We start from the raw sequence: 27,803 nt of genomic DNA on the forward strand, positions 1-27,803 counted from the left end.
GCCCACGTGTCAACACATTTCTTTCTAATTAAAAAATTTTCAAAACAGAGTCTAGCCTTGCGGCTATACTATTTTTAAGTATGAAAAAAGTCCCCCAACCAATAGGGCCCACGTGTCAACACATACATTTCCTTAAAAAAAAATTCCAAACCGCGTATAGCCGTGCGGCTCTACTATTTTTAAATATAAAAAAAGACCCCCAGCCATTATGCCCACGTGTCAACACATTTCTTTTTAATAAAAAATTTTCAAAACAGAGTATAGCCGTGCGGCTATACTGTTTTTAAAATATAAAAAAGAACCCCCAGCCATTATGCCCACGTGTCAACTCATATATTTCTTTAAAAAAAAATTCAAAACCGAGTATAGCCGTGCGGCTATACTATTTTTAAATATAAAAAAAGACCCCCAGCCATTATGCCCACGTGTCAACACATTTGTTTTTAATCAAAAATTTTCAAAACAGAGTATAGCCGAACGGCTATACTATTTTAAAATATGAGATAAGTCCCCCAACCAATAGGCTATGGGCAATTACTATTCGTTTTTTTGTTTTTTCACAACTTTTTTTTTACTTAAATAATTAATTTGGATAATATTTTCGGATAAGATTTTTGGGTTCCTACGTGTCAATACTATTCATATCGAATAATATTTTATTTTATTAGTTGTATTGGTTGGTATTTATAGAAAAAAAAAGTATGAGGATTTGGTGTTAAAAGTGAAGAGTATTGGTTGGTATTTATAGACACGGGCGGACCCATAATTTTTTTAGCGGAGGTGCAATATTGGCTAAGTATGAAAAATTGTTTTTCGGAATAATCATTTTCTCAAGATAATTTTTGGCGGCTTTTATTCCTTACACATCAAATAAGAAAACTTGATTTTATGAAATTTTAATATGAAGTATATATTGACTTAATGAGCCATCATTTTTAGCCTAAATCTCATTTTGCACTAAAACTGATTTTTCATATTTTAATTTGGTGGGAATTTGATTTTCTAGTATTTTTATTTGAATCCAAATGGGGGTACTTCCTTATTTACATTGTAAACTTAAGTAAATGGAGTAATATAAAAATAAATGAAAGTAAAAGGACAAAGACATTTACTTAAATGTTGAAAATGGAAATAAGGTATAGAGAAAAAAAAAAATATTCAGTAATTTTTTTGGTTTTTTAAAAAAAGTTTTTACAATTTTTTTTCATTTTTTTATTGCAGAAAAATTGGCTGCCGTTGGATTGAAGGAAAAAATCAGATCGGAGAGCTCAGACGCCGACACGTGGAAGCTAGTCGTTGACGGCTACTGTAGCGCGAGGCTGACGCCAGCGATGACATCACCAGCCCTCAGGCTCGCACTCGGGCCAAACTCCACCTTGGGCCAACCTAATCTGGTAGCCCCCACCTCTTGTCCGGACTGCCTTTTATTACTTTATTTTGTTTAAGATTTTGGTGCGCGAAATAATTAAATATTAATGGGGAAAAGCTAATGCAGCTGGTGCAATATATTGGTGGAATCCAATGTGTCATCCTGTATCGATGGCAAAAAGTTGTTGGGAGTTTTGGTAAGTGAATAATATATAACTAGGGATGGTTGTGTCAGAAAAATACAAAAATATCAAAAGTTGCAAACCTCAAGAACATTTATGATAAAAACTCTTATTTAATTAATAATATGACAATATGACATGAGAAACGATTTTATAAAAAAACAAACCTTTTCTCCTGACAAAAAAAAGCCCCCAAAAAAATGTCTGTAGGAGCTGGCAGCTCTATTTCGTCAAGTGTATTTAGAAGTTTATTTCTATATCTCCAGTCTCTGGTTCGAATTTCCCACTTCGAATTTTGTAAGAGAAAAAAAAAAACTCTGTCTTACAAAAATAAAGAAAACCCATAATAAGAATATCATAAAAGAACAATGCCGCTTTGCCAGTTAGATTAGGAAAAGGAAAATAATAAAAAAAAGAATTTAAGAAATACTTAGCGGATAATCATTAGCTCACAGACATTATGATTGGAGCATAATCATCAAAGGTAATGTTAATCACAAGTTATATACAAATCAACCTGAAAAATAAAATATTATAATATAACACTCAAAAATGTAAAAGCCCGAAGCCCAGCATAATATTACGTAACCAAGTAAAACATGGGCTGGTAGGGGTAAAAGAGTCATCTCACATTTAGAGCTGAGCAACTCTACCAAATAGTCAACATGAATGGGGTCAAACGTTTTCCATGAACAGACCTTCCATTAGCTTGTCTTTCTGTGAAAGTCTCTTTCTACGGGTACGCTTCCTCTCTTTCCTTTTCTTTTTTATTTTTATTTTTATTTTTAATTCTGTTAGCTTTTTATTAAATACCATTATCCGTCTCAAAGTATTTCTTTGTTCTTATGCTGCAACTTGCTTGATATGCTTTATAGCCAGTCGATGAATTCATGTAAGTTTTAATTTTGTTTCTGCAAGAATTTTAAGTGTCTTGTGATTTTGATCAGATTCAAGAAATATGAAGGTTCTTTTGAGTGTTTGTGTTTGTGTGCAAATTATCAGTGTATAAAAATCTCAACTTTTGGTGGTATTGAGCTGGGTGGTTGTAAGTTTTAGTGGGGAATTATGGTTTGATTTGGGTTGAAATTGAATAGAGTTTATGTATTGAAATCCAAGTTATTGAGACACGCTTCTTCCATTTCATGTCTTAATAGATAAGATTCTTTTTTTTTTTTCGGGGTTTAAAATCATGGGGATGCAGAGAATTACAGTTGTGGATCTCATGTAATTTATTGTGAGTGATCAGAACAGCTTTTTGGGTGGTCATATTGTGTGTACGGGAACAGGGTTAAAAAATTTGGAGGGCAGGATAGTTAAAAGCATCGCTATTGGTAAATATGACGGTGGAGCAGAAAGCAGAAAGCAGAAGAAGGATTTTCATGGTGACTCAAATTTAATATTAGGAGGGTATTGTTGAGTTGGGCTAAGTTGTATTCTTCTGCGGTAGATAATACATACAAGTTCCTTGATGTTATCTCCAGGTTTTGGCAAGATAAAATGCTTATGCATACTTTATTCTTAGTATAGTTTAGTTTATAATTGATAATTTTGCGACATTAAATTATATGTATTGAATACTAACATATGCACAACACACCCTATTTCTAGGATTGAGAATTAGGACTTCCGTTGCTCGACATAGTTAGTGCCTATCGACAAGTATCTAGACTAGAATTTTGGTTCATACATCTTCCACGAATGTATCTTGGAATCAATGTTGTAAGTTTTTGTGAACTTAGTTGAAATAGATCTTAACTATTTCTTCACCTCCAAAGTCCTAACCCTGTTCTTCAACTTCTAACATAACCACCCAAAAAGCTGTTCTGATCAGCCACGATAAAGTACATGAGCTTCACACCTATATTTCTCTGCAAAAGATCTTTATATGATGCTGTGGTTGGATCTAATTTGCAGTTTGTTGTTCTATACATGCTGATTATCAGTTCTTATCTCATTTAGCATATTATGGACATAGGTTTGCACCCTCTTCTAGAAGTGTAAGTAAGCTTCATGGATGATAGTCTTGGAAACATAAAGATCATCAAAGATCATTTCAAAGCATCCGCACCTAGTATTGACTCTCTTCAAGACATAGCTTCTTCATCTGTTTCACAACCAAGAACTGATAATTATTTGAGGTATTTCTTTTTCTTTTGAAAAAAGAAGAACAAAAGAAACAAAAAGGTGATTTAATTTGAGAGACTGTATGTTAATTTAAATTGAGTTTGCTTAATCTGGTGTAGCATAGGTCTCATAGCCGTTTGTGGAGTAGGAGAAAGTTAAGAAGTGCAGCATACATGTTGAAGTTTAACTTTTTTAGTATGCGGGGACTGCCATGGTTGTCTAGCACGGATGGCGAGGAAAAGGTTGATTCAGTAGTTCTTGCAGTTCCTCAATTGGGTTTTATGAGATTTCCATGTCCCTGACCACTAGATTTTCTTTAACTAGCAGGTTGTGCTAACTGCTGTAGAACTAGAATCACTTCGATCGGATCTTGCTGATTTAGAAGAGAAGGAAGCTCACTTGAAAGCTCAGTAAGAGAACTTGATGGTTTTACCATTGAAATGTGATTTAGCTCTTTGCAAACTACATACTGTTGCTACTTCTCTTGGCCTTTTAGTTAAATTCTGATGTACCTTGATTGCAGCATAAATACCCCTAACACAATGTATGGCTGACTCTGTGCCAAAAGTGTTTGAAAATTTTCATTTTTGAACTGAGCTCTTATATCGCTTTGGGACTAGACATGGATTTGTTTTCCTTTTGGGATAGGTTATTTGGAGAGAACTGCAATTCTAGCTGAAAATCTGTCTTCTTCGTATCAACCATGACAGGCTTATGTTTTATTATGCAGATTGGAACACGTTGATGAAATTCTGCGATCTGCTCGTCTCTCTGGCTATTTGTACATCCGAACTGTAATTACTACCCCTAAGTCAAATTTTACTTTGAGCCTGTATTTAGTGGATGATACCAATTATGTTTTTTTTCCCTTCTGATAGAGGTGGAAACCACTACCAGGAGAACCTCCCCCTCTTGATGATACCGACGTTGATGACTGGCTTCCTCGCTTTGTTGTCTTGCAAGGGCCATGCATTTTCTTCTACTTGTTTTCCACAGGTAAATAATCACTGTGTCATAATCCTTAACATTTATTTTATGAGCGTTAAGAATTTCTCTGCCGTTGTGTGGAAAAAAAGGAATGATTTGACGCTGCATTAACACATCATAGTTTGATTGGTTGGCCATGATGTCGCATTTGCTTTCATTGTGTTTTATCTATAGTAGTGTGGAATGCTTCCTCTTATTGATCAAATAGAGTCATAGGCCGCTTTGTCTCTATTTGAGTCTTGACCTTTCTCGACTTTGCTTCACAGGTGTCAAGTACAGTTTCAAAACTTTCATCTCTTTAACAAAGAGGATTAGTTAAATTTGTTGATAGAAATTTTGCTACAAGACTTGAGACTTGAGAGTTTCCTTATTATCTACACTTTCCTTTTCCCAAGATTAAGAAGATATACTACAAATTCTGTTTATCAAAATACAAAGAATAATGTATCATAGAACATTAATTTACGATCTGCATCTCAAAGACCCTGGATTTTATATATTGAAATTCATCATAGTTTTGTGATGTCCTACCATTAGTCTTCTCATATGGACGTAACATATTCTGACCACTGATGAGCTATTTTTTTCCTCTTTTTCCAGATCTGAGTCCTCAAGACTCCACCCTATTATCTGATATTGTTGAAATAGGTCCCTTGCCAAGCGTTACACGAGATGATGAAGGAACACAATATGCATTTTATATCTTAACTAGTCAAGGACTTCGATTCGAGTGCTCAAGTGCTTCTAAGGTACAGGTAAGCCAGTGATTTGTTTTGCAGTCTGTTGTTCTTGAAACTATGCCAATTCATTCGACGTAGATTTCTTTTTTTCTCCTTTTGGTTAATAACAAATTGTCAAGTTCTGTATGATCAATCCTACAATTACTTTTCTTCCCAATTTTTCTCAGGTGGACTCCTGGTTGTCAGCACTACAAACTGACTGCAAATTGGGGGGTTCAGATGCCACCACAGCTCCAAATGGCGCATGTGAGATGTGAAATGATACACTTTAGTTCCAGGAAGTTGTAAATAGGTAGAAATTTAAGTTGTATACTCGAACTACTTAATCTGACTGTGATGTCATTACATTCATTCATATGTTATGTACATAAGAATAGCATCTAATTGAAGCAGCAATGTTAGTACTCATATCTTACACTTATTTTAGAAGTTGACATTTTCTCAACGTGTCATGTCTTTAAGAAAGATGAGACGCTATCTTTGGTATAATACTTGTATTTTCATTTAAATAAAATAAAATTGATAATGGTCACCAGAGAATAAAAAAGCATATGTGGAATATTCTCTAATGATGCACAAATTAGCATAAAAACAAAACAATTCACAAGCACCACCTGACAATATTGAACAACAAATTGCTTTACGCAAAGTGGCAATCTAAGATTGGAACCAAAAAGTGTGGTGTTGAAGTTTGATTACCCCAAGAAAGATTTGATTGTTGCGTATGCTTTGGTTGCTTGGCTGCCTGCAAGCACAAGATTCATTCAAGCAGAGCAATTGAACCATTCATGTGGTCGTCTAAATACAAGCTTTCTAACAGTTAGCAATAACTGTGTGTTCACCCCATGTCTTTGTTGGGGGAAGAAACCTAAAATGAAACACAAACTCAACCAACTACCATTTTACTCCAAGGTAGAGATCTCTTTTGGGTTGGGCTCAACATTCACGTAAAAACAAGATACAGTGATAATTTAAACTATTCTAATATACAAAGAGACGGATCCAACTCGAATGCCATTGGATGAATACTAATTTGCAGATAAATATTTTTACTATTGAGCTATAGACCCGTTGGCTGTGAAGGAAAAGTAACACACACCAGCCACTGTTAAAGCGTGACTTTGGAGCATATCTTTCAAGCTGGACGAATACTTTGTCTCATCTCACCTTTTATTTTTTTGCTTGTTACCAAATTCTCACATAAAATCTTCTATTGAGGACCACGTGAATCACATTATGTAGGTCCAAATTCCAAACATCCCGACCATAGAACAGTGTGTGTTACAGGAACTTAATAAAATCATATAAATTGAAGAAAGGTCCCAAAGGAAGGGAGACAATGGACCCCCAAAAAAATAAAAGTTTAGGGTGGTGGTTTGGTGGTGGATTATCTACTTTCTTCTGCATAATAAATCACCAAAAAGCATATGCTCTGTCACATTTTCACCTCTTGTTAGAATTGAAGATTAAATTAATTTAATAATTTTGATCTCTTTATAGTGGCCACAGCCCAAAATGCGCTATGTGAGGAAGTTTCCTAGGGTTTTTTTTTCTTTCTTTTCACCATTTTTCCCATTGAAGGTAGGCTGGGTAGTGAAAGGCTTTTCAACTGACTAACTCTGGCAGAGCTCATCGTATACGTCAAGTATCATAATGCAAAGAAGCTTCTTACTTATTTAGGTACTGCCCTTTTTCTATCCCACAAAAAGGCCAAGAAAAGAGAGAAAAGAGCTCCTTCACTTTTCTTTTTATTTACTTATTTCCGACACGCATGGAACTTTTTTTATTTATTTGAAAACCATTTTTAGCATATTTTTGGTTGGTGTAACTTATAACCATATTAAACAAGGTAATATCCCATAATTATATTAAAATAACACAATTATTAAATGTATATATATATTTTAATATAAACGATATTCTATGTTAATCTAATCTAAACTATGAAGAAAGATTTGAATTCGGATGTAGAGTTCACTCTAACCAACTTGACTAAGCATATATATTCATTATTCGTTGCACTTTCATATTAGCGGGTTGACGCAAGCAATTGATACCGAATCAAACCCGATCTCTTATTTTCTTTGTTTTTTAATCATTTTGGCTTAATGTTTTTTTTATTTTTTGGTAAACGAAATTCCCTTCTTTTTTCTTGATTTTTTAAAACCATACCAACCCGCACAGCGGAGAAAGCCCAATTGGGCCAGCTCCAATTCTAAACCGGTAGTTGGTTCTTACGCATCGTATCGCATTCGCATTTCCCCGTACAGTTCGGATAGGTTTTGACTTAACCACAAGCTACAAGCAGACCCCAACCAACCCCTCATATATTCCCATACAACTCTCTCTCACTCTCTCACACAACTGATACACTCTCTTTCTCTCTCCTTTCTCTCTTCCTCTGAGCCCCTTCAGCTATTAAAATGAGCTCTCAGATTTGCAGATCCGCTTCTAGAGCTGCCAGGTCCTTCCTCTCTGCTGCTCCTAAGAGCTCTCGTTTCTACTCTGGTAATGTTTCATTGCTTTCATTTCCACTCTGTTTTTAGCTTTGCTACGTGCTTGTTTGGTTTTGATGAAATGTTTGGTCCTTCCCGTAAATTTGGAGCTAGATCGATGGTCTGTGAAATCACCATCTGTTTGTTTATATGGAAACGAAAATTCGAGCTTGACCAGGAAATGAGTAGATTGGATTGTTTGGTTTGAGCTTTTACTTTTCAACATGAACTACTTTCCAGGATTGCTTTTCCGTCAAAACTGAAAAAATATACTTTTCCATGCAATCATTGTTTTTGTTTATTGACAATTACAATTGGGTTTTTGCAATTCCTTCTCTTCTTTGATGATTGATCTGTTTCTGGATTTGACATCATCGATCCACGTCCGGCATCAAGCGGCCGATCTTGTGGGTCCCACCTACCAACGGTTGATATGTCAATTCTTAGATTTTGATTTTATGATTGATAAGTCTGGATCTTTTCATATTATGATTGATTAGGCAGTAGCTACATATCATGATCAGTACTCTAACAATCCAACGGTTGAAAAAACAAAAGTTTGATCGACTAATTAAATAGCACCCTTCCTATATAAGTGTTAGATTTATCTATATATATTATGATGTTGTGCTTTTGTTAGTACCTTTATATGTGTTGGGTTTTTCCCACTTGTTTATTTTTACCCACGACAATTTGGGATGATATTTGTGTTTAATCGTGTACCTTGCATTTTGCAGAAGGGCGAGCTGTAGCTGCTGCTGCAGCAGTAACCTTGAGTGCAAAGGTGCCTGTCTTTGCTTCAAATTTTGGAAGAGCTGGTTCCGAAAATGTGTCTAGAGGATGGATTTCAGGAGCTCTTGCCCTTCCTGCTGCAGGTGTTGAAAAAATCAAACTCAATTTCCATTTTCCTTTTCTTCTTTTTACCATGGTATGATTTTTTGTTTTTTAAATTTGCTCATCTAGACCAAGATCATGCGATCTTCTACAATAATTATTTTAATTGTCCTAAAAGTAACGATATAAAATATTTATATGCTGATTTGTAAACAGGATCCTGTTTTTTGGATTGTTAGATTTGCTTTTGAAAGTGGGACCTCTGTTTTTGTGATGCTATATAAACATTTCTTTTTTAAAGTGAGAGCAAAAGGGAATAGGAAAGAAGACGATGGTTTAGCAGTAAAATGTATCTGATCTCAAAATTTGTTGTCCATAAGTTTGGGCCAACATGAAGAGGGGCCTTGTCCCTTGCCAAAGTTTCAGTATTGTGGCTTCCCGGTCCTCTTCAACAACAACCATACTGTGCTTAGCTTAAGCATAGAAAAGGGTTGGAATATTTTTGCTTGGGATGTTTTCTTGACTTGACTTTCTTCCTTAGTTTCTCCCGACCCGACATTGCAGTTGGATCCCCGAACATATGTTATCTGTCATCAAACTTCTGCACTGATCAAATTTTATGTCATTCTTCCATTATTAAAAGAATATCTTTGCAATAGCATTCCCTGATGTATTCTTTTGATTGCAGTCTTTACAAACTATAATCCTAACACTTCCTTTGGTTTCTTTTTTCTAATTTCTATAGCTTACATGCTCGTCGACCAGGAGGTTCATGCTGCAGAGGTACTTTCAATATCTTATGTTCCCATTTTGCTCATTGTTGATTAATATTTCTTTTCTTTCTTCTTACAAAGCTTTTCTTCTGTCGTCAGTTGGAACGCACTTTCATTGCTATAAAGCCAGATGGAGTTCAAAGAGGACTGGTAACCATTTGACCTTGGTTTTATTCCCCTGAACCTGAAGTATGGCTGACACCTTTTGTACCTTATTTGTGCTAAGCCTTTTATTTTCTTTTATTCCAGATTGCAGAAATCATATCCCGATTTGAGCGCAAGGGTTTTAAGCTTGTAGGCATAAAAGTAGTTGTTCCTACAAAGGATTTTGCACAGAAGCATTATCATGATCTGAAGGAAAGGCCATTCTTTAATGGTCTATGTGACTTCCTTAGCTCAGGACCTGTTATTGGAATGGTTAGTAGAACTAGAATTCACCTCAATATGACAAACCTTCCATTCGGCCAAACTCATTTTTCGCGAACTCTTACAGGTCTGGGAAGGAGAAGGTGTGATCAAGTATGGTAGAAAACTCATTGGAGCCACAGACCCACAAAAATCAGAACCAGGAACTATCAGAGGTGATCTAGCTGTTGTTGTTGGAAGGTAATGATTTTTCCATGCAACTCTCAAATTCTAACTTTTAGACTCGAGCAGCTAAATTGAGCTGGTGTTACAGCTCTGCTGCATGTATCACTTTGATCTCACAATCTGTTTATGCTTTTGCCATGCAGAAATATCATCCACGGCAGCGATGGGCCGGAGACTGCCAAGGATGAAATCAACTTGTGGTTTAAGCCAAATGAGTTAGTTAGTTACACCAGCAATGCAGAGAAGTGGGTGTATGGAGAGAACTGATTGAAGTTTTTGTTTACTGTGATCTTCCGGCAATGTAGGTCCCACGTGAAAGAGTGGGGAAAGTAGAGGTTATTGTTAGAATAAAATTGTTTCCATTGAGGTGAGTGAAATTGTTTGCTGCTATTTTGTACCCTAATCAATGAATATCTTCACCGATTTCAAATAATCCTTTACCTCAGTTTTGCTTCATGTAACTGCCGTCTGCAGAGATGTGTTTTACTTGATTTACTTCTTTACTTTTCCCATAGTTTGAGGATTGGCATGAAAATTCATGTATGGAAATGTTAAATTTTAATAGCTAAAGAAATGTTGTTTAATGCCATTGAAAAAGATCGTGGGTTCGAGTCTTAGCATTCGTGTATTGTGTGAGTTTAGTTAGTATATTTTTGCCCCTCTTAAAAGGAAATATCCTTAAAATAAATAAAAAATTAAAATTAAAAAAACAGAAAAGAAAGAAAATAAAAGAAAAGGGTCCATTGGTTTTTTTATTTTCATTAATTTTTTTCTCCTGAGCAAACAAGAAGGGTCAAACATGTGCCAATGTTTAGAAAGAGCTGTCTGATTAGATACACTCCTAACTAAATCCAGTTTCCTTTTTCTTTTGAATTAAAGATAAAAGGCAGTAATAATCATAGCCATGGAACCTTGCTGTTCTTTGAAGAACCAGGAAACCCAATTGAATAAAAATAAAAATAGTAATCCCATTAGGAATTGGACAAAAGAGTTATAATTTTTGGTGTATGTGGGATCAGAGCGCTAGTGAACAAAAGCGACTTATGAAGAAGCGCTTTCAAACAGCTTTCACAATTTAGGATTCTTAATGAAGGCACTTACAAAAGTATCAATCAAAATCAAATGTGACAATTTTTATATGCATTGTATGGCATATATGATTATCTAATTAATATTGATTTTGTTAAATCAACCACAAAACACATTAGACTAAGAAAATTCAAAATTAGAACATAAAATCATAATCATTACTAAGTAATATTGATCTTTATCAATATCAAGTTTTATGATTTTATCCAATAAATTTTTTTGTTTACATAAATAAATTTTTTTTTTTAAACACTCATATCATAATTGACCAAGATAATGACAATCTATGCGATTAAGAAATTCTATTTTCGGTAAGAATGATCGTATATGCTATTTTCGATAAGAATGATCGTACAAATGACATGACTGAACCATCCTAGCCAAGTCAAGCCAAGCCAAGCCAGTACCTTCTCAATGACAACGTACCACAGTAGCTAGTCACTGCTCTATGCCACGTCAGTACACGACTTACTCCAAGCCACGGTTGTTCCAGACCAGCCCAAAAGGACATAGACGCTTTATAAAAATCAAGTTAATTATTATCTCCCATTGGATTCGGAATTGACGTCCGCCGAGAAAACCCACAGCTACTTGACAGCCTTTCCTTCCACTATAAATAGTAGACCATCATCTCTCAACGCGTATTCCTTTTCACAAAACACGAAAATTGCTCTCTACTCGTCCCCCATAAGCCCTAACCCTAATTTCGTTCAGAATCTCTTCCCGATTTACGATTCTCGATCAAATTTCTGCTCTCTAAAGTTCGGTAAGTTCTCCTTGTTAAATCTGTCTTTAATATTGTATTAATTAGCGCATAAATTTTGCACTTTTTTCAGCCGAATTTTTTGAGACCTTTTCTGTTTGGTTATGAAAAATCCAGCAAAAAAATTGGTTCTTTGTTATGTGATTTCGGTGCTTTAGTGTTTTTTTTTTTTTTTTTTTCTGAACGAATACTTAAGCTGAGATTTAATTGTGTTTTCTCTTTCGGAATCTTATTGCTTTCTCAGCAACCAAGCAGTATTATTGGTGTATTTTGAACTTCGTTTGTACCTATTATTGCAAACTCCGTCTCATCTTATGATGTTTAAATACGAAACCTTTTTTTTCATGATTGGTTGGTTGATATAAGCATCTAGGAATTTTTTTTTTCAGTTGTTTTTGCTGTCAATTTTTATGTGTAGACTTCTTGTTATGTTTAAATCAGATGGCGACTAAACCACTTACAACTGAAACAATTGCTCTGACTGAGAAGAAGATGGACATGACATTAGGTATTCTTTTAAACCCCCGCCTGTTGTGTTTTTTTAATTATCTTTCATTGTATTCTTTAGCCTTGATTTGCTAACGTGTGATAATGTGTGATATATAGATGACATTATTAAAATGTCGAAAGTTGCTCCAAAGGGTAAGAAGCAGCAGCGAAGGGCTTCGGTAAGTTCCTTTATTTCTCTCTTTTTCATATTTTAAGAGAAAACAACTGTTACTGAAATATTCTCGTAGCACAAAATTGTTGAATAGTATCAAATGTCTCTCCCTCTGCAGAATAAAGCCCAGAATTTTGTAAAAGGTGCTGCTCAAGATAAACCAGCAAAGCTGCGGCGCTTTATGGACGCAAGATCTTCCATTAGACAGGTACGTGAATGATATTGCTGAGTTGAATTCTATTTTTAATTATTTTGTGCATTGTTACTAACATATTGTCTCGTTATTTGGTTCCAATATGTTAATCAGGGGGTTCTAGCTCAGAGAAGGTCAAATTTCCAGGGGAACCAATTTCCCATTGCAGCTGAGGCTGCACGAAAGGCAGCAGTTGCTCCTCTTCGCAATAGAGCTTTTAATCGTAACCGGGTACCTAACTGGAAAGCAAGGTATTAACTTCTAGTTTTGGAAACTTGCAATGCGTTTTGGTTTTTAGTTCTTAATTGGTGGCGGCTCCCAATAATTGGTACCTAATTGTATTGATTGTGAATTTACTTTATTACAGGTAAATATTGGTGCTTCTATATTAGTGATGACCTTCTGCCATTTGCTTCGGATAAAACATTTCAACTCCCATAATTGTGGAACACCTGCATATATTTTGTTTATTCGGCAAGAAGTCAATTTGGGAGTGTTTCAAAGTGTTGATTGTTTCTGTAGATGCTATCCAGAATAGATATCTGCATTATAAATTCTCAATTTGCGATCTGCAAAGTTACCATATGTTGAGTGGTGCATATCTCAAATCATTATGGACATTCTTACAACTGGAGATTTGTGGGGTTGAGTTCACTGGTCGGTAATGGGATCACAAGACTTGGGCAGGGATAAGATTTGCAAGATACAGAAAAAAGTGAAATCAGTTTGATTACTTGAAGTATGTAGCATGTAGCTTGAGCATTATGTAATGTTGGATAGAGCATGTACTGAGGGCTAGTAACTGTTATGCATTCTAAGTGGCTCAGTGTTTGATAGGATTAACTTGTTGACGTGTTCTTCTATGTTGAGTGGGTGTTACTGTAGTTTCCCTAACGGGTTTGGAAGTTAGCACATGTTCCTTGGCTTTGAATTCAAGATATCACCATCTCCAGTTTTTCAGTTCATTCTGAATATGCTGGCTTTCTGCAAGTTATTAAATCACTAGTACTTCAGATGTGATTTATAGGTCCAGCTTATTGACATGTTTTTCTATGTCGAGTGGGTATTACTGTAGTTTCCCTAAAGAGTTTGGAAGTTGGCACATGTTCCCTGGTTTTGAATTCAAGATATTACTATCTCCTGTTTTTCAGTTCATGCTGAATATACTGGCGTTTCTGCAAGCTTTTAAATCACTAGTCCTGGCATGTGATAGGTCCATCTATTCTACCCATTTTGCTTTAATATTTTCTCTTCAGTTGACCTTGCAAATACGTATTAACAATGTCTATGATCTGGGAGGCAACATTGGAGAGTCCTTCTCCTTTGTGATGAGCCATAGGGTTTTCGGGAAGCTTCTGTCTCATGGAACGTTTCACTTTTTCTAGTTTATGCTGACTGATACTTACACCTTCCTCCTCTTTGTTTCCTGGGGTATTTATTGCCTGCTGAATGGATGGTTGAGTCTCCTCTGCTTTAAGGTGCAATGGGTTGGAATTGAAGTGGATAATTGCACAACCAAACATCAGTTGCAGATTACAAAAGAACAAACTAAGCAACAGTTGTGTTTCAGGTTTTTTGTGTATAGAAATTTTGTTAAATGGGATAACAGAAGGGGATTAATATTCAGTTGATGATTGTCGAGTAGGGGCCAAGCCTTCTGCCCCTTTGTTGTTTTCCAATTCTTTTAGTGGTTGGAAGCTGTGTCCTGTAGTATGTTTTGTGGTCTACAAGTGGTTGGAGAACCATAACTTGTCGTTCAACAGAAGCTCCAGTGGCTTCCACTCTCGATGTGTTCGCCTGCTTAAAGCTGGGATCAGAAATTCCTTGGGGAAGGCATTTTACCCATTTGACGAATGGGATGTTCATTTAGTTTAATGGCAAATGAACCCCTGTTGTGATTCATCAATTCTGCTGCCATGTGAAGGTGTTTTGATGAGGGTTTCTGTGAGGAATATGTTTGCTTGGTGAGGCTTGAATTCAGATGAAGGTTTGTGGTTAGAAGTACCTTTTGCAGACTAAAAAGGAGCCACACTGCTGAGAGAACATCATTTTCCTACAACTGTTTTTTCCTCTAATGGTTTGTCGCATTAATTGGATATGTTTAGAATTGTGATGGTAAGGCACTTTAACCTCTCATCCAGTCGAATGCATATCTGCTCGTGATCCCCTTGCAATTACTTGGTGTTGGTGTAGGCGTATTGATAGCCATCATCTCTGTTGTCTAAGTTAGCTAGCTTTTTTAAGGCACATGGTATTCAATTCTTCAACCATTTTTTCTATTTCTGGATGCAGGGTTGGTGCTCCAATTCTTCAGAGAAGGGCTGGAAATGTTGGCTACGGTACTAAGGTATTCTTTCTTACTTAATGGTGACCTTTAGATTTTTTTCCCTTCAACATTATCGAGTGTCAGTGGCTTGTGTGGTTGAAGAGTCCTGGTGGTTAATGATTGGCTTTCTTTGGTCATGGTTGAGTAATCTTTAATGAGTGTGAGTTGAATAGTCCTGATGGTATATGATTTCTTTGTTTGGTCAATGACATTGTGGTTTCTAAAAACTTGTTCATTGGGTGTAGCAATCCACCAATTTGGTGGAAACTTTAAGATTCTTTGGAGTATAAGGAACCAAATTGTAGTTTTTGTTTACACTCTGGATATTACACTTTGGAGTTCCTTTCATATATGTTCTTTGTGAAAGTAAATCATTGTGAGAAAAGAAATTGATTTTGACCGGTATTATTAGTGGTTCATCTGGAATCTGAATAGATGCCATTTGATCTCTGTTGCTTATGAAGTTGGTGTTTGGTGTGCAGCTGCCACTTCCGCAACAGCAGCAGCAGCAGCTTCGGCAGCAAGAGAATGCACTTCCTAAGCAGAGGCCTCAAACACTCGATTTGCTCTTTGCAAACATGAAGGAGCAAAGGATGAGGGCCCAACCACGCCAGAACAATGCCGTACCCCGCAACATTAGGGGTGTCCAGCAGAGGCCCCCTTGGGGAAGAGGCGGACGATTTGGCAACTGATTCATACACATAATGTGCCAGCTAGAAAGGGTTTTTCTTCTTTTTTTTCCTTGGTTCAAGAAGACAAGTGCTGGAATTGAATGTCTACTTTGTCTAGATCCCAATGTGTAGCTGATGAGGGTTCATATCCAAAATATATTGTGGCCGTCCAACTTTTGTTGCCTTTATTTGTCCATTTTTATGACTTTGGAAGACTTTGTTTTCGATCTTGTTTCATTCACTGTCACAATGTGTATATATATGGTAGCAGTCGCTTCTGTTATGGACAACTGTGTAATTCATGCTTTCAAATACCATTTTTTCTTGGTATAATCCATGTTTTTATGATTTTCTGATGTCTCTTTCACCCTTAACATTTTGTTATCCTGTTCGATTGTGCTGTTGTTTCATGTTATCCGTTCGATTGTGCCAATGTTTCTTTTGGTGCAATTCACGTTTGAATTTCTGGTCTCTGAAAGTAGGTAAGTTCTTCGAGTGTTCTCCAATGTTCGACAAGGTTTAAGTAACCGAAAAATATTGTTCTTAGAATGCTAGCGTAATATGATTTTAATCTGAGCTTCCTTCTATATTCAAATGCTCAACAGTTGATATTTCCATAAGCAAACTAGATTATAAATTGGTATCAGATTTGACTGTTTAACTGCCAGAAAGTGACATTCCGTTCTTAACTGACAAGAGGATGAATGGAACGCAGATTTGACTGTATAACTGCCAGAAACCTCCCATGAGCTCTCAAAATCAACGTGGACGGTGCATGGAACGCAGCCACCAAATCAGGTGGGGTTGGAGTGGTGGTTCGTGATTCAACAGGGGCCTTCATTGCATGAAGGGCACGGAAGTTTGATAATGTTTTTTCATCTTTACAAAGTGAGGCCTTGGCAGCACGAGAAGGTGTGGTTTTGGCGATCGAAAGGGGTTTAGCTAATATCTGTTTTGAGAGTGATTCTTTCCAAATCGTTACGGCATTTGGATGCTCATCTTTGGATAGATCTTTCATCGGCCCTATCTTAGAAGACTAAGTTTTTGTTGTTACAAATCACTGGAGAAGGCTTTACCCATGTCCGTCGGAATGCAAATGAGGCTGCTCACCGCATTGCTCGCTTTGCTTTACACCTTGGAACACTCATCTCTTGGTTCGAGGAACTTCCAGACTTTCTAGTTGATGTTTTATTGAGGATTGTAACAAGTAGTTTTTACGGGTATGTTCCTAGGGGTACCAGGGGGGGGGGGGGGCGGTGGGGTACTCTACCAGTAGTTAGGTTCTTGCTCATGCTTGCAGTTGAGCGGGTAAGGCTACTCAGTTAGACCGACAACTGAGCCCATATGTGTAGAGAAACTCGCCTAATCCCCGATGACATTGCCCGGTTTTTGTACTAGTTACGCTTCCTATTAATAAAATCCTATCGCTATTCTCTCAAAAAAAGAAAACAAAATAAACAAGAGGATGAAGATAAATGATTAAAAATATCAAACATACTAATTCCTTGGCTCTGAGTTGTTGGTATGTACACAAGTATATAAACCATCCTAAAAAGAAAGTAAAAACATCTATGAATTGCGTGGAGGTACTTGAAAAAGAGGAGGCTCAGTTAACTTTGTATTTGGTTCTCTTTTTTTCTGCAGCAGCAGCCGTATTTCCAAATAAATTGAGATGAAAAGAAAAGTAAAAAAGAAACACAAAAATGTTATCATCAACCCTCTTGCTCCATTTCCTTTATAAAGCCCAAGGAAAATGTTCACAGCTGCAAGCACAATCACCAGTCTCCCCACCCAATGATGGATCTTGTTCCAGTAGTCTTGGGCTTTGCTGGTACTGGATGGCCTCACAATGAATTGGCATATCTGATCAAATCAAAGACAACCCCAACAAACAAGGGAAAAAAAAAACAGTAAAAAGATATTCATTAGTTTTGAGAAGAGCACATGACTTTGGTTGCACGGATAAATACTCTTAACCTACAAACCCCTGTGGAACCGAAAATCATAGTTAAGTATGACTTTGATGAATATTTTGTATTATTTTGAGAGGATTAAGAGAAGGGGAAAAAAACACCTGAAGAACACTGAGTGCGAGGATAGCGAATCCAAGGACTCTGTGGGAATTAAAGTCGGCATGGATGAGATCGTAGAGTGTCCTTCCAACAGCCACAGCAGCAAGACCAACAAAGAAGCCCACAAACTGAACTGATGAATGAAGGTAGTACCATAAAGGCTCATACTGCCTAAAATGTCTGGCTATAGGAACTCCAAATGGAATGATTATGCCCCATCCAGTTATAGCCAATATTCCATGGGTCAGCTTCATGCTTGTGCTGTCTACAAAACCAAGATATATAGCACCTGCATGCATGCATATGTACTATTAATTCAATTTCAAATTTGGATAATATTGGTTAATGATCATGTTGAAAAGAAAACCCCTAATAACCCAAGATAATGAATACTATTAGATGATCACTAGACTCAAAAGCTTAAATTGAATGTCTTACGGAACAAATATAATGGAATTGTGTAGCAACGATGGGGTTGGAAGATTCGATATTAGACAATCACTAGGCTCCAAAAGCTTAAATTATCAAGGAAATAAGCTAATAATGTATATCAAGCTAACGGTTACGTCATTTACATGGAGAAGCTCACATGTAGACATAGAGAAGCATATAGGTTAAGGCTCCATTATGGGAGGTTTAGAACACTGTCATATAGAGAAAAATACAATTTCCCCAAAAACTTAAGGCCGTCTGAAAATGAGCTAACAATGTATATCAAGCAAATAAATATGCACGTGTGTATGAGAAATGAATTGACAAATGAACCAACCTCTGGAGAAGTCAACTGCCAAGGCGCTTCTGTATTTATGCTTCGGCAGGATATTGTTCTCACCAGGTTTGCCAAACCCGCAAGCAAATAGAAATGGCTGCCGATTGAGACGTTGGGGAAACTGGAGTTGAAACCCCAGGTAAATTATTTTGTCCTTGAGAACAATGGTAGGTGTAACATTGGTGAATTTCAAGTCACCTTTTTCTGGTATCACTTCTTCACTGGTCATACGTCCACTTAGAAAATACTGTTTTACCGTGCCGGATTTACCATCGTTGTTCATCCACCCTACCACCGCACTCGAACTGACCATCATCCCGTCCTTGGACACCCCGACTGAGATCCAATTATTCTCATGTATCCCCATTAGTATCACGGTAACAACGGCGTCCTTGTCCTGATGAAACTGTCACGACATACCTTGTGACGTCATGTCATGCGATTTTAAAAAGTAATTAATTGATTAAGAATGAAAATGAGATGTGAAATGAGATGATGGTGATCACTTACGCTAATGCTGTAGCCGTGCCAATCAAGGGTTGAACAAATGGATTTAGGGATGTCATGGTAGGGTGGAAGAAGAACATTTGAATTTGTTGTACAAAAATTAGGTACTACAATAGTTGTTGCATCATTCCGACCAGCATTGACCAAGCTCTTCTTTGGCTCTAATAACAATATCATCATCATGTATATGAATACATCGGAAAAACTTAATATCAAGTAATTTGAGTTCCCCATGATCACCATATATGAATTAGAATAAAAAAGAAAGGGGAAGAAAATCTATATTCTTTGAATTTGCATGTTGATCATGATGAAAAAAAAATCTATAAATAAAAAAGAAAGATATGACAAACTTAAATAAATTTAATTTTTTTTCCCCATTTTCTTTAAAATATACTTTATGATGTTGGAAATGAAATGCCAGTTTATGAAGAAAACAGGGTTTGAATTCGAACATGGATGAAGACGATCGATGGTTGAACTCAATGTAGAGTGCACAGTGTTTCCCGCCATTTTGCTTCCAAGAGATGGTAGCATTGTCCGACGTCCACTAAATTTCCTGCACCTCTCATGACCGCAAGCTGTAACAACCAGAGACATATAGAGTAGAACTGGTCAACGAGGTCCTACATTTTGTCCTCCTAATAATAACCAAATTACATAATCCAAACACAAAGATACCGATTGGAAATTAAAATACATATAATGCTTATACCAAATTTAACAAGTGATATGCAATTACTCAACCGTTTATAACTTGTGTGAGGTTGTTCTGGTCACTTAGTAGTGCTGAGTAAAAGAATAATAAATTCAGTTATTCAGTATTGTCACGTGACATGAACAATTCGCACAAACAATTCGCACAAGTCAAAACGATTTCCTTTTTTTTCACTACGAATTCTTTTAATAAGGAAGATTTATGTTTTGGCTTCTCTACACAGCCAATGTTGTTGAAGAAAATGTTTCTTTTTGTGATTATTTTCATTAAATGGTGGACCTAGTCTTCCTTCCAAATACATGGACGTTACTAAACTTCCATACCTGTCGCTGGTCTTGTCCCAACTCATAACGTCTAATAACCACCTCTCGTTCCTCATCTTTATCACCACAAAACCCACACACAAACACAGAGACCTCCATTGGTCCATTACAAATTATAGCCTATAGCTTTGTTCTTTACTCTTGGTGGGTTCAAACTTCGATCGAACCCATTTCAGAAATGACTTTAATAAACCTCAGCTCCCTATCCCCATGGCTCTCTCGTCTCTCTCACTCCTCTCCACCACTCCCCATTATCACCACCAACGCAACCAACGCCTTGCTGTTCAGAATCCAAACTACTTCCATCAACTTCTCCAAGCTCCTCACAACAAAAGCGTCATTGGGTGAGAGCGAAAGTGGTAGTGGGTTGGCAGAGGACTCTGTCTCCGAGTTGTTAGATGATGAGTTGCTTAGTAAAGTTTCGGGTGCTAAGGACGCCCAAGAAGCACTCCAGATGATCGCAGAAATTACTGGGAGAAATGGTGGTTTTGTGAGTGCTTCTGATTGTTGTGCTATTGTATCAGCTGCCCTTAAAAGGAACAACCCTGACCTGGCTCTCTCTGTTTTTTATGAAATGCGTGCGAGTTTTGATCAAGGTATTGGTTTGGGTTTTAACATCAGTTGCTCTTATGTTTGGAAGACTAGCATTGTTTTTCATCATAACTCAACATTCCAATTTTCAATTGGATTTCAAAAAAGGAATGGGTTTGTCTATTTATGTTCATCTATGCAAAGCTTGCCTTGCTGACAGTATTGCTGAATGGTAATCTAGAATACATACAACTTATGCCAAATGGGAGTGTGTGTTTGTAAGAAATTTACTGCTGAATTCCATTTCTAAATTCATCTGTTGTTTTTAGTACATTACTTGTGGGAAATTAACTAGGGGCATTGATCACTTGTTCTGGGGCAGGTGTTAATGAAAATGGCCCTCTTGTTGAGAGGTGGAAGTGGTCCAGACCAGATGTACGCGTATACACATCATTGATTCTGGGTCTAGCTGCATCACTGAAAGTTTCTGATGCCCTTAGGATGATCAACAATATTTGCCGAGTAGGAGTATCTCCTGCTGAGGAGGTAAAAACATTTCTTTTTTTCTTTGTTTTTTTGCCTCTTTCTTTCAGCATTTGGTTTTTTCCCGAGCAATTACATTTGTATTTTATAAGGAAACTATGATAAACTCATAATTGCCAGCTTTAACTGCCCCTCACTTGTTTCTGTTGGCTGATGTCGGTTTTAAACTATTAATTGATTGGTTTTCAATTTTGGACACTTGAAACCAGTAGTCAGGAAATAAGACACTCAAATCATTTTATGTACTTTAATTGTCTTCTTTTCCTTTATTCAATTTGTCTTGGACACATGTGAAAAACATCTGACTGGCTTTAATGTGGTTTTCAGGTCCCATTTGGGAAGGTTGTTAGGTGTCCAAGCTGTATGATAGCTGTTGCTGTTGCACAACCACAACATGGTATTCAGGTATGCATGTCAAAAACCTGTGAACTCATTTTTGAGGAATACATGAGATTGGATGCTTTGTTCAAAGCAATGGTACTCATGCCACAAATCTGGTGCAGATAGTGTCGTGTGCAAAGTGCTGCTACCAATACGAACTTATTTCTGGCAACATAGCTAGTATTGAGTCAGAAGAAATCAGGTGGGTTTATTTATCTGCTTTTGTTTAGCTGGTTAATATTGACTCTCTATAGTTTCTCTATGTTTGAGAACATGCGCAAGAGCATTTTCCGTAACCAGTGTATGCACGATGATCTTGCTCTGAGTTCCTCAGAGAGCTACGGATTAATATGATTTATAACAGTTATACATTTTTTAGCAGAGACTTGTGAACCTGATTACAGTGTCATTTATTGGAATACACATCAAACTTATCACATGTTAATTCTATGTCAATCACACAGCTAATATATGTGTGTGGTGTTGATCCTGGGATATTGACTTTTTCTAAGGATCTCCTACTGCCGAACGCAGCATGGATGTTCCAGCTTGGAAAAGGGGCCTAAGATTCCTGCAAATAATGAAGCAAAGTGTTCCTGCTGCTGTTCACTCCATTGTGGTATGATATTATTCATTATGAATGTTCAATTTCCCATTTTATATCCATGAAATTCCACCTATATCATATCTATATTGTTGTTGATCATCATTTTCCCTCTCCTTTTTCAGGTTCAAACCCCTTCTGGTATGGCTCGTACAAACAGGTTTGCTACTGAAACAGTTGATCTCCCAGCACAGGAAGGAGAAAGGGTAACTATTGCTCTAGCAGCTCCATCAAGTGTTTACAGAGAGGTGGGGCCCTTAAAATTTAGTCCTAAGGCTCCCAACTTTTATCCTGGGGAGCCAATCTGCCTGACTAACCATGAAGATGGCCGGGAGTCAAAACTATTAAGAGCCCCTATAAAAGACAGAGGATCTTCGCTAACAAACCCCTCCATCCTTTTTCCAATTGTTGCTGTTTTGGCTTCTGGAAATGCTGCCTCTGGAGTTATAGACCCCAGCCTTCCCCAATTCCTTCCAGTTGCTGCAGTGGCATCTCTTGCTGTTGGAGTTACTCTGAACACATTGGTTTTCCCCCAATTGAGTCGTGTAAGCAGTAAGCTAGTAAATTTATTTTTTTCCCATTATAAGTGTAACTTGTGATACCCAAACCCCCATCCTCGCCCTTCTGAAAAGGGAAACAAAAAAAAAAGATCATTGTTAATTGAAATTTCAGGTCCCTTGCAATTAGTATTTGGTTTCTTCAACCCCTTCACAAGTAATGAGGGTCTAACTTTTCTTTAGGTACGCTAGATGTTTGAGGATTATGCAAGTAGTTTTGTTTACTCAATCTAACATGGTTTGTAATGTTTACATATATTCCATTAAAGACATTTCTTGAACAACTCAGAAATGTATGTTGTTCATAATATACTTGCTTTTTTTGTCAGCTTCCTCGGAGATTGGTGGATACAGTTGCTATCAAGCAGCAACTTTTATCTCAATATGACACACTCCAATCTCGTATAAAGAGCCTAAAAGAAGCTGCTGAGAAAGAGGTAAGCCTCCATGCTAGTTGTGACTGTGATTTATTAAACTTTACAGTGGAACATCCTACATGTATGAAGATTTTTGTTGATTATTTTGTCTAAAAAGTGAGTAGCTTTGTGATCATAAAAAAGTGGCCTAATCTCTAGCAATCTGAACAAAAAAAGGGTTATTCAACAATTTTGTGGCAGAAATCACGTCTTGCCCTTTTCCTTTCATGCATAATTAACTGAGTGGATTGAAGATATAAGAAAGATGTTCACTTATTTCCCGTGCAGGTCTGGATGTTGGCTCGGATGTGCCAACTTGAGAACAAAATTTTCGCCGTAGGAGAGACTTCTTATCGGTGAAACTCTCTAACATTATTGTTCTTCCTTTCTTAACTAGTCGTATGATTAGTTGAAATTATTTTATGCTTGAATGTCTTTTTAGTGATGTCGCAAATAACGAGTTAGCATCGGCCTCTGCTTTCAACTTCACTAGTCTGAAACAAATTTGTTTTTCAATATCTAGTGCTCGAAGAAGTAGAGTCAAAAGGGTTCGAGAAGGCTTGGAAAATTCTCTCAGGGGACGGATTGAACTTATTGACAGCTATGCAAGAGTATGGTTTTGTCTTTAGACCCAACTTAACCCCCCCTCCCCTCTGAATGTTGTCGACTAATATAGCTATGCTGTCCGCTTATCAGATTTCCTCAATGATCGAAATTGAGGTAGAATTGGACTCTGATGTTCTTGCTGCTGAAGCAGCAAGCAATGTGGTAAGCTCAAATTAATTACATAGTTCCTTCCCTGTGATATGCCTTTATACAAGCTAACTAGGTCATTCTTATTTGCAGGAAAATATTGCTGAACAGATACAGCAAACCATGGAGCTAGAAAATCTTGAAGAGGCATCTCCTTACTTTGCGTTAACCAAAAAATAAAGAATTTATAATATTCATTCATAAAAGTAAAGAAAGAATATTACTTGGTTCATGCAATTGTTTGCTAATCATATATATTTTTCTCTGCAGAGATGGAGAATACAAGTTGAAGCAAATGATGAGGCAGAAAGACTTCTTAGTTCCCAACCGATGCCCACAGAACAGGTTTAGGAACCAAAATAATGAAGTAAATGATGAAGCACATGGTGATGACTCCCAAAATCTCTCTTTGGTTGAATCAATCAAAGGCCAGAACCAAATTTCTGTCACATTCCATGAAACAATGCTGAAGGATATAGGACGTTTGAGAAGCTTTGCCCTGGCATGACTTTGTGGAAAGAGCTTGGTCTCTTCAGGTGCTGCTTGTTCATGTCCTGCTGAAAATCGTCTATCTTCGGTGGTTTGATTTATGAAGGCATTTCATGTCTATAGAGAATAAACTGACAATGTCATTGAAATTTCTAATTGATCACCACATTGTAAGTGTTGCAAGAAAGCTCCCATTTGATATAGATAAAGTTTTTATTTCTATTTTTGTGGACATTACTGTCAAAAATCTGATGCTCTGTGTGAAGAATAGATCCCCATGTTTAACTTTTAATCAACTTCGAATGCAACTAGAAAACTTTTTTTCGGATCAAAGGTTGGAACGATTCTCTAACTTCTCTTCTTTCCCTTTCGATAATCACTTGCTCGAGTCTAACAAACTTACAGAGATTACAATTGTAGGTACAGACACTACAAAAATCATGTTTACAGTAATGAAAATCAGGTTTTAGAAAGCAACCTGCCCTTCTCTATACTAAGTAAGATGACATGAGATTCCAGCTAATTTTCATGTGGGAAGGCATCGATGCCACGAACCGAAGGATATCTGGCTTTGAACTAACTGCAGGGTGCAGGCTGTCTAACTTCTGATCCAATATAAGAAGGAACTTAGCAATATTCGGGAGTACAAGCTCTCTACAGTGCAAATGTAACAGAGGGACTTTCGACAGAACACTACCTTTCTGCACATCCAGACCTGCTGGCCTCCGCAACTTGTATGGCAGCCCAGATGTTGGCTCAACATCAACGTGAGGCATTTGTTTCCATCTCCGGTGTACAAACCACCCGTACTTATAGTCGCCCACAATTGGTGTTCCGAGGGCTTCAGCACAATGGACACGGAGCTGTACAAAAATGGCAGAGTTGAAATCAGAGACAACCTAAAATTCAGTATCGGCCAATGTTTTAGGAGACAGAAACGACTCCAGAAAGTTTTACGCTCTATAGCTGCAGTATCACACTAAATTTATTGTACCTGATGCTTCCGGCTAGTGAGTGGCCGTAATTCAATCCATGAGCATCCATTTATTGTGGGGCCAAGCACCCGATATTGAGTTATAGCCTTTTGGGAAGCTTCTAATCCTGATTGATGAGCCAAGATGACCCTTTCTGTCTTCCCATTGTCAAGAAGCACCTGCAACCAATGACAATATAGATACAATCACATTATTCCTTCAACACTACAAAAACCAGGAAACTGAATTTAGAGAGGGATCAAGAACCTTCGAAAGAGGAGCACAAATTAAGCCTTCCTTTTCCTTAGGAGAGCCTATGACCAATGCCCAGTACCTCTGATATCTAGCTTCACATGCATCATCCCAAGCCTAAAATTACCCAAAATCCTATCAGCCTTAAGAATCAATCTTTAACAAAATTATATATGCGTAATGCTAGCAACACGAGTTATAATACCTGACACGATGATTTCCCCTTATTGAAGTCTGTATATAACCATTGCAGAAGAGAAACACTTTCTTTTGTTCTCCCCATTAAGTGGAGGCCACTGCTCTCTCTGTCAAGCCGATGAACCTATAAAATATGCAAACGGGGAAACAGAGATGAGCTAAAATGTTGGAAATGGCTACATGATTTGGGGAATAAAGTAAACTCAAAGGAGAGCCGAAGAGTCCAAGACTGCTCTAGAATACAGCAAGGGTTTCTCGTCGAATTTGATTTAATATGAGTCACTGAAAACTAAAATCTTACCAACTTAGGACCTTTGTTATTACCATAAGATAATGCTGCTGCTGCCAATGCATCCATGCTGTTATGAACTGGCAGATTACCCTAACAAAATCATTACATGTACAGAAATCAAATGGTGGTCAAATTAAACAGTAGAACCCTACAACAAATGTCAAATGGCGCTCCATAGATTCTAACCTTGACCGGCAATTTCGGGGGCTTGTTCAGCACTATTATGGCAGAGTCCTGAAATATAACCAATGTATATCAGAACTAAGAAACCAAAACATCGAACAAACAAAAACTCAATAAGTGTTTAAACTTCAAAACATGCCTTGTACTTGACACGCCTCTGCATATACTCAATCTCATCAGCATTTGGGTACAATGTTCCACTTGGTATGCAGTCAAATCTCCTTGAAACCCTACTCTCCACAACTGAAACCGGTACGTATACTCTTGCCCCTACCTCCATGACCTCACTAGGCCTAATCTATTTGCAAATTAAATTAAATTAAACCCACATCAAATTAAACACAATCAAACACACCCACAAAGCAAAAGCAAGCATCTTTACCTTTCTCATGGGTTTCATTTGCCCTTCCTTTTCAATCATACCTGGGCATTCCATCTGAACCTACAAAATAAAATTGAATTTTAAAATTTTAAATTTAATAAAAACGTAATTTTTGAAAAATGATAATAACACTGCAGTGGTTCTCACTTACAAGGCCTTGCTTGAAATGGGACTGGATGGTAGAGTCGTAAATCCCATCGAAGTAATACTTGACCCAACTGACGGCGGTGACGCGCGAAACGACGCCGCCTTCATGCGACCTCTTCCCCGGCAAAGGGTGGCCGGGGAAGGGCGGCAACGACAGGAGCTGCCTGGGCTTCGGGCCTTCCTTCGGTGGGCCCAACCTGGCCACGTGATTCGACACCCGGATAAGCGGTCCGGCGCTTTTCGCCGGCGGAGGGCATACACGAGAATATTCCCTCCTGGCCACGTGGCGGCAAAGCACGCGGGTGCTCCTTCTCCACATCGTTTCACATGTCGTACTGAAGGCAACGACGCGAGAGTGAAGAAGAAGAAAGAAGGTTTGATGGGCCGAAGTGATTAGGCTTGGGTTGGGCCTATGGGCTTTCTCTTCAGTGGGCCCAACAAACTCAATTATTTTATTTACGACAGGGAACGGTTTGTTGTATTTAGGTAACTGGGGTTGTAAACAGGTATCTTATGGCCCAAATTGTGGTTTAATTTAATTTATGTTTTGACGAATGAATGATGAGGAGGAGGAGGAGCTGTAATGTGACATTATTAAATGGAGCGATGCAATACATAGCTAACAAGCCAGCCACGTTTGGCTTTTGCACAGTACATATTAGCTTTCAGCTATTATTTTAATTGTTATGTTCTTCATTATATCATCAAAAGGATCACAAGGTCGGTGAACTGAAATGAGAAAGATGGGGCCTTAATTAATTAGCTTCCTTTTCCTGTACATCCCAATACAATATGTTAGACAAGTTCGAATGTAAAAAAGAGTTTTAATTTGCGTACCAGTAATTTCAAGTTCGAATTATTCATAGCATGTTAATAGTATGTGTCCTCTGTCAATAATTTAAAACTATCAATGCA

General features: G+C 37.4%; 5 protein-coding genes across 10 annotated transcripts; 3 read left to right on the top strand and 2 right to left on the bottom strand.

The window, feature by feature from the left end:
- LOC18777449 lies at window positions 2,218–10,683 on the top strand. Of its 3 annotated transcripts, XM_007209476.2 has the most exons (15): window positions 2,337–2,442; window positions 3,526–3,688; window positions 3,799–3,916; window positions 4,002–4,084; window positions 4,405–4,468; window positions 4,553–4,670; window positions 5,262–5,416; window positions 5,569–5,614; window positions 7,817–7,909; window positions 8,634–8,771; window positions 9,476–9,513; window positions 9,603–9,653; window positions 9,753–9,920; window positions 9,997–10,109; window positions 10,238–10,683. In XM_007209476.2, exons 2-15 carry the CDS (start codon window positions 3,561–3,563, stop codon window positions 10,359–10,361), a joined length of 1,437 nt encoding a protein of 478 aa, XP_007209538.2. In that variant the 5' UTR covers window positions 2,337–2,442; window positions 3,526–3,560; the 3' UTR covers window positions 10,362–10,683. The 3 variants fall into 3 exon arrangements, with proteins under 3 accessions (XP_007210640.2, XP_020419429.1, XP_007209538.2); XM_007210578.2 differs by lacking the exons at window positions 2,337–2,442; window positions 7,817–7,909; window positions 8,634–8,771; ... (3 more) ...; window positions 9,997–10,109; window positions 10,238–10,683 and adding an exon at window positions 2,218–2,289 and having other exon boundaries at window positions 5,569–5,846; XM_020563840.1 differs by lacking the exons at window positions 7,817–7,909; window positions 8,634–8,771; window positions 9,476–9,513; ... (2 more) ...; window positions 9,997–10,109; window positions 10,238–10,683 and having other exon boundaries at window positions 2,304–2,442; window positions 3,510–3,688; window positions 5,569–5,846.
- On the top strand, window positions 11,703–16,152 carry LOC18776391. The gene is made up of 7 exons (XM_007209547.2): window positions 11,703–11,949; window positions 12,388–12,454; window positions 12,553–12,614; window positions 12,726–12,815; window positions 12,915–13,051; window positions 15,093–15,147; window positions 15,609–16,152. The coding sequence occupies exons 2-7, from the start codon at window positions 12,388–12,390 to the stop codon at window positions 15,816–15,818; spliced, it is 621 nt and encodes a 206-aa protein (XP_007209609.1). The 5' UTR covers window positions 11,703–11,949; the 3' UTR covers window positions 15,819–16,152.
- LOC18776458 (cytochrome b561 and DOMON domain-containing protein At3g61750) lies at window positions 17,074–19,388 on the bottom strand. Its single transcript, XM_007211115.2, has 4 exons — window positions 19,149–19,388; window positions 18,639–19,044; window positions 17,872–18,158; window positions 17,074–17,660 (listed from the first exon to the last, which is right to left on the bottom strand). Exons 1-4 carry the CDS (start codon window positions 19,386–19,388, stop codon window positions 17,367–17,369), a joined length of 1,227 nt encoding a protein of 408 aa, XP_007211177.2. The 3' UTR covers window positions 17,074–17,366.
- Window positions 20,206–24,692, top strand: LOC18777985. Of its 2 annotated transcripts, none has more exons than XM_020564242.1 (12): window positions 20,206–20,782; window positions 21,100–21,263; window positions 21,588–21,665; window positions 21,764–21,843; window positions 22,176–22,260; window positions 22,371–22,790; window positions 23,132–23,239; window positions 23,507–23,574; window positions 23,742–23,829; window positions 23,915–23,986; window positions 24,065–24,118; window positions 24,242–24,692. In XM_020564242.1, exons 1-12 carry the CDS (start codon window positions 20,365–20,367, stop codon window positions 24,320–24,322), a joined length of 1,716 nt encoding a protein of 571 aa, XP_020419831.1. In that variant the 5' UTR covers window positions 20,206–20,364; the 3' UTR covers window positions 24,323–24,692. The 2 variants fall into 2 exon arrangements, with proteins under 2 accessions (XP_020419831.1, XP_020419832.1); XM_020564243.1 differs by having other exon boundaries at window positions 22,371–22,493.
- Window positions 24,804–27,238, bottom strand: LOC18777676 (RNA pseudouridine synthase 3, mitochondrial). 3 transcript variants are annotated; one of them, XM_020564245.1, is made up of 10 exons: window positions 26,893–27,238; window positions 26,742–26,801; window positions 26,499–26,657; window positions 26,363–26,410; window positions 26,186–26,266; window positions 25,892–26,008; window positions 25,702–25,803; window positions 25,455–25,613; window positions 25,158–25,323; window positions 24,945–25,062 (listed from the first exon to the last, which is right to left on the bottom strand). In XM_020564245.1, the coding sequence occupies exons 1-10, from the start codon at window positions 27,205–27,207 to the stop codon at window positions 25,037–25,039; spliced, it is 1,233 nt and encodes a 410-aa protein (XP_020419834.1). In that variant the 5' UTR covers window positions 27,208–27,238; the 3' UTR covers window positions 24,945–25,036. The 3 variants fall into 3 exon arrangements, with proteins under 3 accessions (XP_007209989.1, XP_020419834.1, XP_020419833.1); XM_020564244.1 differs by having other exon boundaries at window positions 24,945–25,065; XM_007209927.2 differs by having other exon boundaries at window positions 24,804–25,323.

The sequence above is a fragment of the Prunus persica genome, chromosome G5 (assembly GCF_000346465.2).
Source record: "Prunus persica cultivar Lovell chromosome G5, Prunus_persica_NCBIv2, whole genome shotgun sequence".
In the NCBI taxonomy this organism is placed as follows: domain Eukaryota; kingdom Viridiplantae; phylum Streptophyta; class Magnoliopsida; order Rosales; family Rosaceae; genus Prunus; species Prunus persica.

Bases quoted from the DNA above. Each gene is read 5' to 3' on its own strand.
- LOC18777449 (XM_007209476.2), top strand. From the start codon at position 3,561: ATGGATGATAGTCTTGGAAACATAAAGATCATCAAAGATCATTTCAAA. The intron at 4,469-4,552 runs GTAATTACTACC...CCCTTCTGATAG, and splicing joins GCTATTTGTACATCCGAACT to AGGTGGAAACCACTACCAGG. The intron at 7,910-8,633 runs GTAATGTTTCAT...TGCATTTTGCAG, and splicing joins GAGCTCTCGTTTCTACTCTG to AAGGGCGAGCTGTAGCTGCT.
- LOC18776391 (XM_007209547.2), top strand. From the start codon at position 12,388: ATGGCGACTAAACCACTTACAACTGAAACAATTGCTCTGACTGAGAAG. The intron at 12,615-12,725 runs GTAAGTTCCTTT...CTCCCTCTGCAG, and splicing joins AGCAGCAGCGAAGGGCTTCG to AATAAAGCCCAGAATTTTGT. The intron at 12,816-12,914 runs GTACGTGAATGA...TATGTTAATCAG, and splicing joins CAAGATCTTCCATTAGACAG to GGGGTTCTAGCTCAGAGAAG.
- LOC18776458 (XM_007211115.2), bottom strand. From the start codon at position 19,388: ATGGTGATCATGGGGAACTCAAATTACTTGATATTAAGTTTTTCCGAT. The intron at 19,045-19,148 runs GTAAGTGATCAC...ATGTCGTGACAG, and splicing joins GGCACGGCTACAGCATTAGC to TTTCATCAGGACAAGGACGC. The intron at 17,661-17,871 runs GTGTTTTTTTCC...TGATTTGATCAG, and splicing joins TCGCACTCAGTGTTCTTCAG to ATATGCCAATTCATTGTGAG.
- LOC18777985 (XM_020564242.1), top strand. From the start codon at position 20,365: ATGACTTTAATAAACCTCAGCTCCCTATCCCCATGGCTCTCTCGTCTC. The intron at 23,240-23,506 runs GTAAGCCTCCAT...TTTCCCGTGCAG, and splicing joins AAGAAGCTGCTGAGAAAGAG to GTCTGGATGTTGGCTCGGAT. The intron at 23,987-24,064 runs GTAAGCTCAAAT...TCTTATTTGCAG, and splicing joins CTGAAGCAGCAAGCAATGTG to GAAAATATTGCTGAACAGAT.
- LOC18777676 (XM_007209927.2), bottom strand. From the start codon at position 27,207: ATGTGGAGAAGGAGCACCCGCGTGCTTTGCCGCCACGTGGCCAGGAGG. The intron at 26,658-26,741 runs GTAAAGATGCTT...ATTTGCAAATAG, and splicing joins AAATGAAACCCATGAGAAAG to ATTAGGCCTAGTGAGGTCAT. The intron at 26,267-26,362 runs GTTAGAATCTAT...TGATTTTGTTAG, and splicing joins CCCCGAAATTGCCGGTCAAG to GGTAATCTGCCAGTTCATAA.